Source organism: Gymnodraco acuticeps, unplaced genomic scaffold (assembly GCF_902827175.1).
Source record: "Gymnodraco acuticeps unplaced genomic scaffold, fGymAcu1.1, whole genome shotgun sequence".
Classification (NCBI taxonomy): Eukaryota; Metazoa; Chordata; class Actinopteri; order Perciformes; family Bathydraconidae; genus Gymnodraco; species Gymnodraco acuticeps.
In genome coordinates, this window is record NW_022991315.1 from 22,354 (window position 1) to 33,998 (window position 11,645).

Here is an 11,645-nt window from a genome sequence, read left to right on the forward strand (position 1 = left end):
CAGGAGGAGATGCAAAACTGCGTTGTTGCTGTGACTGTTCATGGTATGAGGAGTGTCTACTGGTTTCAGACTGTGTACCGCTGTCGTCATCTTCATCTCCCCGTCCATTGGAATAGTCAGGAGAGTAGTTTGTTCGGCGTTTTCTTTGAGTTCTTCGTTCTTCTTGTTCTCTCCTTTGTCTATCTGCCATCATGTCCTGGAATCTTACATCGTCTTGTCGTCTCTCCGCCAGAAGTTGTTGGTATTTATCTTCCTCCCTTTGTCTTTCTGCAATAATATCATTATGGGCTTCATCTGCCTTTCGTCTCTCTTCCATTCCTGTGATGAGTTCTGCTTCCATTCTTCTGTTGAGCTCCTCTTCCATTCTTCTGTCGAGTTCCTCCTGTCTTCTGCCGAGTTCTGCTTCCATTCTTCTGCCGAGTTCTGCTTCCATTCTTCTGCCGAGTTCTGCTTCCATTCTTCTGCCGAGTTCTGCTTCCATTCTTCTGCCGAGTTCTGCTTCCATTCTTCTGCCGAGTTCTGCTTCCATTCTTCTGCCGAGTTCTGCTTCCATTCTTCTGCCGAGTTCTGCTTCCATTCTTCTGCCGAGTTCTGCTTCCATTCTTCTGCCGAGTTCTGCTTCCATTCTTCTGCCGAGTTCTGCTTCCATTCTTCTGCCGAGTTCTGCTTCCATTCTTCTGCCGAGTTCTGCTTCCATTCTTCTGCCGAGTTCTGCTTCCATTCTTCTGCCGAGTTCTGCTTCCATTCTTCTGCCGAGTTCTGCTTCCATTCTTCTGTCGAGTTCTTCCATCAGCTGGTTGACACTGGATAGTTTTCTTACCTCATACGCCAATTCTTTCTCATTTGGGGCTTGAATCGAAGCTTGGTGAGAAGGGTTGTTCTCTGATATGTCTGGAGGAGACACTTCGGTCAGGCTTGGATACTGCTTTGGAGTTTGGATAAGTGGAGCCTCTTTTGTCATTTCTGCTGTGTCTTCATTTACTGGCAGATCTTCTGCGATGGATGTCAGATGGATTAACAGACATGTAACCCTAACTTTTCTTTTTTCATAGCGCTTTTAGCAGGTCCATACCAAGGGGGTTGTTCGGCTTTGATCCATGCTTGTTGCTGTCGCAAGTATTCTCCATTCTCATAGTCAATTACAGCTTTTCTATGGGCTTTCGTTGGTGCCGGTTGATCATCTGCTGGAATCAATCCTCTCGTTTGCCACTGTTCCAACAGTTTCTCTATTTGGTTCCATGTCTTCTGTCTACGACTTGGAAACGTTAAAGCATCTGATCTGATGTTTAATCTCTCCTTAATATCTGCAGTTGTGCCTGGCACTGTGGGTGCTCTTAACTCTGGCGACATGTTTCTTAAGTACACGGATAATATTATTAAGTTATCAAAATGAATTACTAATCCTCTGAATAGTACCCTTGTATTCTTTATAAAGATATCCTATGTCATCTGAACTTAACTTTAAAATCGGGTAATTTTTTTTTTTTTACAGAATTTGGAAAAATAAATGTAAATGTTGTAAAACTGAGATTGGAAAATCAAAATTAGAAAAATTAAATTAAAATTTTGAAATTATGCACATTTTAAAAATCTGAATAAATAAATGAAAATGAAGTGTATGGTTTTGACTTTGTAATATGAAAATAGGAATATCGTGCAAATCCAAATAAACCGTGTACAGTGTATACTCAAGTTTATGAAATTATGCAAATGTCACAAAATGTGTTAACCACAATACTTCAATTCAAAGAAACCACATGTAATCTTTATCTGTGTGGTGAAGAATGTATTAACTGTAATACTTATTATGTCCGCTAGGGGAGCTGTTTTATTTGTAACTCCTCTCAAATGTATCAACTAGTACTTCCGGTTCATAAACCTACTTCCTGTTTATTTCCTCAAAATATAAAGTTCAAATTACTTTCTTTGAAAAGCATGAAAAACAAAACAACTCAATCTACTCTCAACGTTCATCTACACCATCCCTGTGTATTTAATCAGTAGTTACCGGTTGTATCTTTACTCGAAGTATTTCACCATCTAGTAATGCTAACTGGCTAGCTAACTAGTTTAGCAGTATAGCATTAACCCCATGTGCCTCAAAACCACACTGCTTGACAATACAAAACACAATCTTCATTTATCTTAGCTCTAGATTCAATAGATGCTGACCTTAAAAGCTGATCTCATACCAATCTTGTACACAATCGTTTCGGCTTAGAACAACACACAAAAATATACTTTTTGGCTTAAAAACTCCACACAATATACGTTATTAAACCAGACTACGCAGGTTTAACACATCAAACATATAGACTAACATGAATGGACCCAGTCCAGTGTAAAACAGATCAGGTCTGGTACCTACCCAGAGGTATTTAACACAATGTGGACCCAGTCCTATCCCAGATAAAATCTAGTGCCTCCCCAGAAGGTCTTAATACTATGTAATATTCACATTAATCGGGCGGCGCCGAAGATACAACAGAGACGAATAGAAACACTATATACAATCTCCACACCACTCGCAATCACCACGGAATTAAACACTGTCTCACCTTTTGTTTAGGCCCAGCCAAAAACTCGTTTTCTGCAGCCTAGTGTGATGCTAGTTAGCTTGCAGCCTTCCCCTCTTTTCCAACTCTATCCCGCTTCAGAGTCCACCCAGGGACGCCATGTTAGTGTATTCTAGAACCCTGAAGGCAGGAGAGACTGAAAAGAGTCAAGGGAAGCTTATAAAAGTTAACAGCATTTAATTACACAAAAGATGCGGTGGTGTACAAAATGAAATGTGCGATTGGAGGCGCTCTCCTCATCCGACCGGTCAGTCCAGGTCAGCAGGTAGAAAGAGGTCAATTCTTGGCTTGCTCTTCCTGTTGTCATCGGAGGTCTTCTGCTATTGGCCGGCGTCGTCGGGGGTGGGTCCAATGCAATTTCTGCCTTTTTCTGTTGTTAAATTATATCATTCTGGTGTCTGTGGTTATTTAAACATTCCCTATAAACGTTATTCAGCGGTAATAAATGAGTGCTAATCCCAGTGTGCTCGGTGTACAATATCACATGTAATTTCACCTTTAATTCACGGTTTGAAAATGCAGCATTTCGCCACATGCTAATGCTAACCGGAAGTGAATAATTTTCAGAATAAAAGTATTAAGTTAATAGTTAGTGAACTTCCGGTTTTTCAGAATAAAACTGATTTAAATTAAATAGTGTATTTAATTCAAATTACGCCATACCAACATTGATTTTAATTTCTAACAACACACACTCCTGAAAAACATTTTACTGAAAGGTTCTCAGTAGGGAATGTGCATGTGTTTCACCTATGTGTGTGTGAGGGGATTCTTGCTGTAACGGAAGTCATTCTTGCTGTAAAGGAAGTCATTCTTGCTGTAACGGAAGTCATTCTTGCTGTAACGGAAGTCATTCTAATGTAACGGAAGTCATCTGCTAGTGGTCTCTTTGCTAGCCCCGTTAGCTTCATTAGCTCCAGGCTGCTACTCGGACGTGTTTGTTGTGTTGATGCCTGGTGGAGTATTCTTCTTCATTGAAATATTGCACTTATCTTATGGCTCTGCGGTTCAAACAGACCGTCTATGAATGCAGTTTATTCGGTAAGTGAAATTCAAGCACTTTATTTCTTACTTGTCTTTTTATTCAGCGAACAAGCGAGACGAAGCTACATCTGTGCTAACGATGCTATCTGTAGCATACAAGTTAAAACATAATAGAGAAGTGTAAAACATTAAGAAGGATTATACTGTAGAACATAAGGCTTCTCGGTGAGGTTGGTCAAATAAGGTCATGCTTGTACATTAGTTAGTTTGCTAGTTAGGTAACTGTATTCTTTCACACACAGTGACGTCACAGCTACCCACAATGCAACGCGCGCCATATATTTTTTTATAAAGACGCCATTTTTCTGGAGGTGCAAAGATCCTGGCAATGCTAATATAAACAGCTAGCTAACTAGCCAGGCAGAGCGCACTAGGTTTTTTTTCTGAATTAACGACCGAAGAAATCGCTGCATGTCTTCGGATTACATCTCTGGACTTGAGGGGTGTGCTCTAGGTCGTTACCAGCGTAAACTAGAGCTGTGTGGATTGTTGGATGTACAATGTATGGAATTACGACCCTCAAAAGTGGCCTTCGGTCGATTTTGGCTGCATCTACGTCTATCTTCTGGAAACACCAGGTGAATACCCCACTTGTCACAATAATATTATCATGCCAATGCATATATGTGGTATTTTAGAGTTGACTATATTGATTAAGGCAATCGACTATGATATTCTGTATGCACCTCGTGTGAAATGGTTGATACCGGAAGTACGGTGTCGCTCTCGGCCCAAAACCTGTATGTGTGTGTGAAAGAATGCATTGTTATTGTTAATTTAAAATAGCTATGCTCGACGATGCAGACAGCTAGCGTCACATTAGTGTTGAAGAGCAGAGTACTGTATGAGATTAACCCATAGATTAACCTCACTATAAAATCTGTGTATCTGAAAAATATGAATCTCACATTTCCAGTTGGTTCCAGAAATAACGTTGACGTAGATATTGCAATATGGTTTGTTGAGCTGGAGTTGATTGTTGAAGCTTACTGGTTAACGTTCATCATATTAAACGAACGAACCCAAACGTTGTTGTTTTTATTAATATTATTACCAATACTTACTTAGCATTTTATTATCATAACACTGGAGAAACCGATTTATTGTGGCAGCAGAACGTGAACATGTAACTTAATGCCTGCATTTGAGGACGAAAAATAGCTCAGTCAATGCTTTAGGGACAAGGAAATGATTTGTTTAAATATTAGATATGACGTTATGTGTGCTTCTGTGACAATGAAGCTTATTCATTGCATTACATTTGTTGAAGTTGTTTGTCTTTTACCCTTACGTGTGTGTTACAAATGAATGTGAATATGGCATAGTACAAATATTTAAATTGACTGTCTCATGAAAAACGATTCTAAAATAAAAAGGACCCCAACTATACAATAATATACAATCCAACTGATAAGATACAGTAAGGGCTTTGATATCCAGCACTTTAAGGAAAACAAAAAGATTATCACATGACATTTGCATGTAAAAAAAGTCTGTGACCAACACATTGTTACTTTACATATACATATGTTTGTTTAAAGTTTCCAGGTGATGCAGACAGACTAGAACAGTGGTTCCCAACCTTTTTTGAGTACTGTACCCCCAAAGCATTTCAAGCCAACCTAAAGTACCCCCTACTACGCAATCAATCGTGGTGATTCCCAGGATATATTAATAGTCTATATATTGTGGCAGACCGGCTGTGTGTGTGTGTGTGTGTGTGTGTGTGTGTATGGATGACCTGGATAAAGTCACATGGTCACACAGGTTGGCAGTTTATTGAAGTAAAGCTTTATTTCTGAGGTCTGACATCTTCATTCCCATTGTAACATTAAGTTAACAAAGCACTGAAGATGCGATACGATATGATTCAATCAGATATTCCTTTATTGATCCCCTTGGGTAAATGTGGGTGTCATAGCAGCATGGGGGAGGGGGGTATGGGTATGGGCAGGGTAATAGCAGAAAGAAAGAAATATAGAATTAGATCTGAATATAAAAAGATGAGAAAAATGTGAGAGGGATATAATAACCATATACCGTAATAATCAAATGTGTGTGTGTGTGTGTGTGTGTGTGTGTGTGTGTGTGTCTGCGTGTGTGTGTGTGTGTGTGTGGTGGTGTGTGTGTGTGTGGTGTGTGTGTGTGTGTGTGTGTGTGTGTGTGTGTGTGTGTGTGTGTGTGTGTGTGTGTGTGTGTGTGTGTGTGTGTGTGTGTGTGTGTGTGTGTGGTGTGTGTGTGTGTGTGTGTGTGTGTGTGTGTGTGTGTGTGTGTGTGTGTGTGTGTGTGTGTGTGTGCAGTGGCAGCACATATCAGACCCGGGCCGGGGGGCGGGGCCTGGATATGGCCCTGTGTGTAGCTAAGGTGAAACCTGGGAGTGGAAGAAGGAGAGAAGTGACGAGGAGAGATAGAGAAGAGGAGGATATTTGTGTCTGTGTGACCCAATGCGACAATTAATGTAACACTTAAATCATATTCAATCATAACTCATCATATCCATTATAATAGCCATTGTTTAAAGACTTTAAAAAAAAGTAAGGTAACTCACCAATTAATGTGACACTTGAGCCTGTTTCTCCCTCATCAGTTTTGTGAGTCTGGGGGAGATTGTTGCAACAGCTGTGACCAGGTTCTTCTCCAGGTTGAGTCTGTTCCTGTGTTTAGACACTTCGGACAAGCCCTTTGGACCCTGACATTGTCTTCATCACCCGGTGCCGTGTTATCCACGATGACGACGAGATCATTGGGGCGAAGGTTCCGTTTGGGGCTGTGCCATTTGACTCGCTGTTGCATGATTGGGAGATATTCTCTAATCCATCTCCTCCAGAAGAGATCTGTGAGGTATTGTGCCTGTCTCCATCTCAAAGGCAAGGGTAGGTGATAGTGTCCATCCTTGAGTGCTACTGAGCTTGATGCTGTCTCCATGAACCTTTTGTCTTCACCTGACATTTCCTTCTTCTCTTCATGATCTTTTTCTGAGAAGTCCTGATTGTATTGTGTGATGAGATCATTCAGGTTGGCTACTGATGTTCTGTTGACCATTGTGACCACAGGTCCGGATTCCACAGCAGCGTGGAGTGGTCCATTTACCACCCGTCCAAACACTGTCCTGACTGCATATGGTCCATTTCCTTGACTTCTTATTATGTCCCAAGGTTCCATTGCCTTAGGAACATCAACTCCTGTTAGAAGCTCTATGTCAGCATCAAGTTCTTTCAGCTGTATGTCACTTAGATAAGGCCATCTTTCCAGATCCTTTTGGGTAGGTACATTTTCTTTTGAGACAGGAATCTTACTCTGTGTGTACACCTGAGGTAGGTCAATGTAAGTACTGCCATCTAAATGTCCTATCTCCAATCCTTTGAGTTCGTAACTCTTTACAAGTCGTTCCTGACCCATTGTTCGTAGAACGACTGTCGTTTTCCGTGCTTTGGGATTCAGCTGTCTCATTAGATTCTCTGTGCAGAATGACGCTGAACTGCCGGGATCAAGAAAAGCATAGGTTGAGATAAACTTATCTCCTTTGTGAACCTTGACTCGAACAGGCACTATGGCTAGGGCACAATCACTACCGGCCCCAGTAGCTTCACCAGCCGAGACAAGTGCACTGTTGACCCAAGCTCCTTTTGTTTCAGTAGGGGGAGGCTTTGGTAGAAGTGGACTGTCAATGTGAAGTATTGTTGGGTGACTCTTTTGACATGTCAGCCTTTTCCTACAGGTCCTGCTCATATGACCCCTCATCAAACATCCAAAACAATAACCATTCATCTTCAAAAGGTCAACCTTTTCCTTGTGTGGATGATGTTTGAACTGATGGCAATCAGTCAGCACGTGCTTGCCTTTACAAAAGTAGCAAGAAGAGGCAGGACTGCCCCCTTGTGGCTGTTTGAAGGTGTTACGCTGCTCTGTGTTTGAAGGTGTTACGCTGCTCTGTGTTTGAAGGTGTTACGCTGCTCTGTGTTTGAAGGTGTTACGCTGCTCTGTGTTTGAAGGTGTTACGCTGCTCTGTGTTTGAAGGTGTTACGCTGCTCTGTGTTTGATGGTGTTACGCTGCTCTGTGTTTGAAGGTGTTACGCTGCTCTGTGTTTGAAGGTGTTACGCTGCTCTGTGTTTGAAGGTGTTACGCTGCTCTGTGTTTGAAGGTGCCACGCTGCTCTGTGTTTGAAGGTGTTACGCTGCTCTGTGTTTGAAGGTGCAGCGCTGCTCTGTGTTTGATGGTGTTACGCTGCTCTGTGTTTGATGGTGTTACGCTGCTCTGTGTTTGAAGGTGTTGCGCTGCTCTGTGTTTGATGGTGTTACGCTGCTCTGTGTTTGAAGGTGTTACGCTGCTCTGTGTTTGAAGGTGTTACGCTGCTCTGTGTTTGAAGGTGTTACGCTGCTCTGTGTTTGATGGTGTTACGCTGCTCTGTGTTTGATGGTGTTACGCTGCTCTGTGTTTGATGGTGTTACGCTGCTCTGTGTTTGAAGGTGTTGCGCTGCTCTGTGTTTGAAGGTGTTACGCTGCTCTGTGTTTGATGGTGTTACGCTGCTCTGTGTTTGATGGTGTTACGCTGCTCTGTGTTTGATGGTGTTACGCTGCTCTGTGTTTGATGGTGTTACGCTGCTCTGTGTTTGAAGGTGTTACGCTGCTCTGTGTTTGAAGGTGTTACGCTGCTCTGTGTTTGAAGGTGCCACGCTGCTCTGTGTTTGAAGGTGTTACGCTTCTCTGTGTTGTGTTACCTGCTCTGTGTTTGAAGGTGTTACGCTGCTCTGTGTTTGAAGGTGTTACGCTGCTCTGTGTTTGAAGGTGTTACGCTGCTCTGTGTTTGATGGTGTTACGCTGCTCTGTGTTTGAAGGTGCTACGCTGCTCTGTGTTTGAAGGTGTTACGCTGCTCTGTGTTTGAAGGTGTTACGCTGCTCTGTGTTTGAAGGTGTTACGCTGCTCTGTGTTTGAAGGTGTTAGCGCTGCTCTGTGTTTGATGGTGTTAGCGCTGCTCTGTGTTTGAAGGCAGGGGCGGACTGGCCATTGGGAATACCGGGGGTTTCCCCGGTGGGCCGGTGCTGTGTGTGGGCCGGAGGGCCAAAAATAAATAAATAAATCAAAATAATAATAATAATTTGTTTTGCCTAAATCTTACCGGCCCACATTTGTAAGTGTTCCGGCCACTCCATTTTTTGTTGTTATTGCATCAATGATCTGTTAACATTAAAATCACTAAATATATGCTGTAACTATTTTGCTCTAGGCAACTCAAGGGCTCAATTAATGTGATTACTATATGAATAATTGTCCAAAATAACATAAAATGCATAGGGTTTTTTGTTAAGTAACATACTTTCGTCGCCGGCCGGCCGATACATGCCGCGCATTAAGTGGGCCTGTCTGTCAATTAATCCCCGGGCCACTTTTTCCCCCCAGTCCGCCCCTGTTTGAAGGTGTTACGCTGCTCTGTGTTTGAAGGTGTTACGCTGCTCTGTGTTTGAAGGTGTTACGCTGCTCTGTGTTTGATGGTGTTACGCTGCTCTGTGTTTGAAGGTGTTACGCTGCTCTGTGTTTGATGGAGCAGCGCTGCTCTGTGTTTGAAGGTGTTACGCTGCTCTGTGTTTGAAGGTGTTACGCTGCTCTGTGTTTGATGGTGTTACGCTGCTCTGTGTTTGATGGTGTTACGCTGCTCTGTGTTTGAAGGTGTTACGCTGCTCTGTGTTTGAAGGGGTTACGCTGCTCTGTGTTTGAAGGTGTTACGCTGCTCTGTGTTTGATGGTGTTACGCTGCTCTGTGTTTGATGGTGTTACGCTGCTCTGTGTTTGAAGGTGTTACGCTGCTCTGTGTTTGAAGGTGTTACGCTGCTCTGTGTTTGAAGGTGTTACACTGCTCTGTGTTTGATGGTGTTACGCTGCTCTGTGTTTGATGGTGTTACGCTGCTCTGTGTTTGAAGGTGTTACGCTGCTCTGTGTTTGAAGGTGTTACGCTGCTCTGTGTTTGATGGTGTTACGCTGCTCTGTGTTTGAAGGTGTTACGCTGCTCTGTGTTTGAAGGTGTTACGCTGCTCTGTGTTTGAAGGTGTTACGCTGCTCTGTGTTTGATGGTGTTACGCTGCTCTGTGTTTGATGGTGTTACGCTGCTCTGTGTTTGAAGGTGTTACGCTGCTCTGTGTTTGAAGGTGTTACGCTACTCTGTGTTTGAAGGTGTTACGCTGCTCTGTGTTTGAAGGTGTTACGCTGCTCTGTGTTTGAAGGTGTTACGCTGCTCTGTGTTTGAAGGTGTTACGCTGCTCTGTGTTTGAAGGTGTTACGCTGCTCTGTGTTTGATGGTGTTACGCTGCTCTGTGTTTGAAGGTGTTACGCTGCTCTGTGTTTGATGGTGTTACGCTGCTCTGTGTTTGATGGTGTTACGCTGCTCTGTGTTGAAGGTGTTACGCTGCTCTGTGTTTGATGGTGTTACGCTGCTCTGTGTTTGATGGTGTTACGCTGCTCTGTGTTTGAAGGTGTTACGCTGCTCTGTGTTTGAAGGTGTTACGCTGCTCTGTGTTTGAAGGTGTTACGCTGCTCTGTGTTTGATGGTGTTACGCTGCTCTCTGTTTGATGGTGTTACGCTGCTCTGTGTTTGAAGGTGTTACGCTGCTCTGTGTTTGATGGTGTTACGCTGCTCTGTGTTTGAAGGTGTTACGCTGCTCTGTGTTTGAAGGTGTTACGCTGCTCTGTGTTTGATGGTGTTACGCTGCTCTGTGTTTGAAGGTGTTACGCTGCTCTGTGTTTGAAGGTGTTACGCTGCTCTGTGTTTGAAGGTGTTACGCTGCTCTGTGTTTGATGGTGTTACGCTGCTCTGTGTTTGATGGTGTTACGCTGCTCTGTGTTTGAAGGTGTTACGCTGCTCTGTGTTTGAAGGTGTTACGCTGCTCTGTGTTTGAAGGTGTTACGCTGCTCTGTGTTTGAAGGTGTTACGCTGCTCTGTGTTTGAAGGTGTTACGCTGCTCTGTGTTTGAAGGTGTTACGCTGCTCTGTGTTTGAAGGTGTTACGCTGCTCTGTGTTTGAAGGTGTTACGCTGCTCTGTGTTTGAAGGTGTTACGCTGCTCTGTGTTTGATGGTGTTACGCTGCTCTGTGTTTGATGGTGTTACGCTGCTCTGTGTTTGAAGGTGTTACGCTGCTCTGTGTTTGAAGGTGTTACGCTGCTCTGTGTTTGAAGGTGTTACGCTGCTCTGTGTTTGAAGGTGTTACGCTGCTCTGTGTTTGATGGTGTTACGCTGCTCTGTGTTTGATGGTGTTACGCTGCTCTGTGTTTGAAGGTGTTACGCTGCTCTGTGTTTGAAGGTATTACGCTGCTCTGTGTTTGATGGTGTTACGCTGCTCTGTGTTTGATGGTGTTACGCTGCTCTGTGTTTGAAGGTGTTACGCTGCTCTGTGTTTGAAGGTATTACGCTGCTCTGTGTTTGAAGGTATTACGCTGCTCTGTGTTTGAAGGTGTTACGCTGCTCTGTGTTTGAAGGTGTTACGCTGCTCTGTGTTTGAAGGTATTACGCTGCTCTGTGTTTGAAGGTGTTACGCTGCTCTGTGTTTGAAGGTGCCACGCTGCTCTCCTGATCACATGCTGCTGTGATGATGATGGCGAAGCTGCTGCCTCTACCTGTAGGTGTTCTGTGGCTCATGGGTTGGCTCCTAGTGGCCATCCTTGGGCTAGAGATGTGGCGATCCTGTATGTCCCCAAATAATGGGTCCAGGAGTATTCTAGCTTGTTTTTCCATAAGCTCCACAAGGTCACGAAATCTAGCTCTCTCCTTTGTTCTCTGTAATATCTCATAAGCCACTGTCCGCCATGTTTCTCGCAGTTTGTAAGGGAGTTTAGATATTATTGATCTTAGATTGGAAGCAATATCTAGTTCATCCATGTACTTTAAATCTTGCATAGCATTGCAGCATCCTCTTAAATACATTGCATATGCCTGAAGCGCTTTGCCATCATCGGGTCTAATTGATGTCCAGTTCATTGCCTTTTCCAAATAAGTGCTGGTTACTTTGATCTCGTCCCCAAAGTGTTCCTTCAACAGC

General features: G+C 43.3%; 1 protein-coding gene across 1 annotated transcript; it reads right to left on the reverse strand.

Moving 5' to 3' along the window:
• Positions 1-229: 229 nt before the first annotated feature.
• Positions 230-11,266, reverse strand: LOC117562449 (peptidyl-prolyl cis-trans isomerase G-like). Its single transcript, XM_034240274.1, has 2 exons — positions 11,143-11,266; positions 230-820 (listed from the first exon to the last, which is right to left on the reverse strand). Exons 1-2 carry the CDS (start codon positions 11,264-11,266, stop codon positions 291-293), a joined length of 654 nt encoding a protein of 217 aa, XP_034096165.1. The 3' UTR covers positions 230-290.
• Between the last annotated feature and the right edge of the window lie 379 nt (positions 11,267-11,645).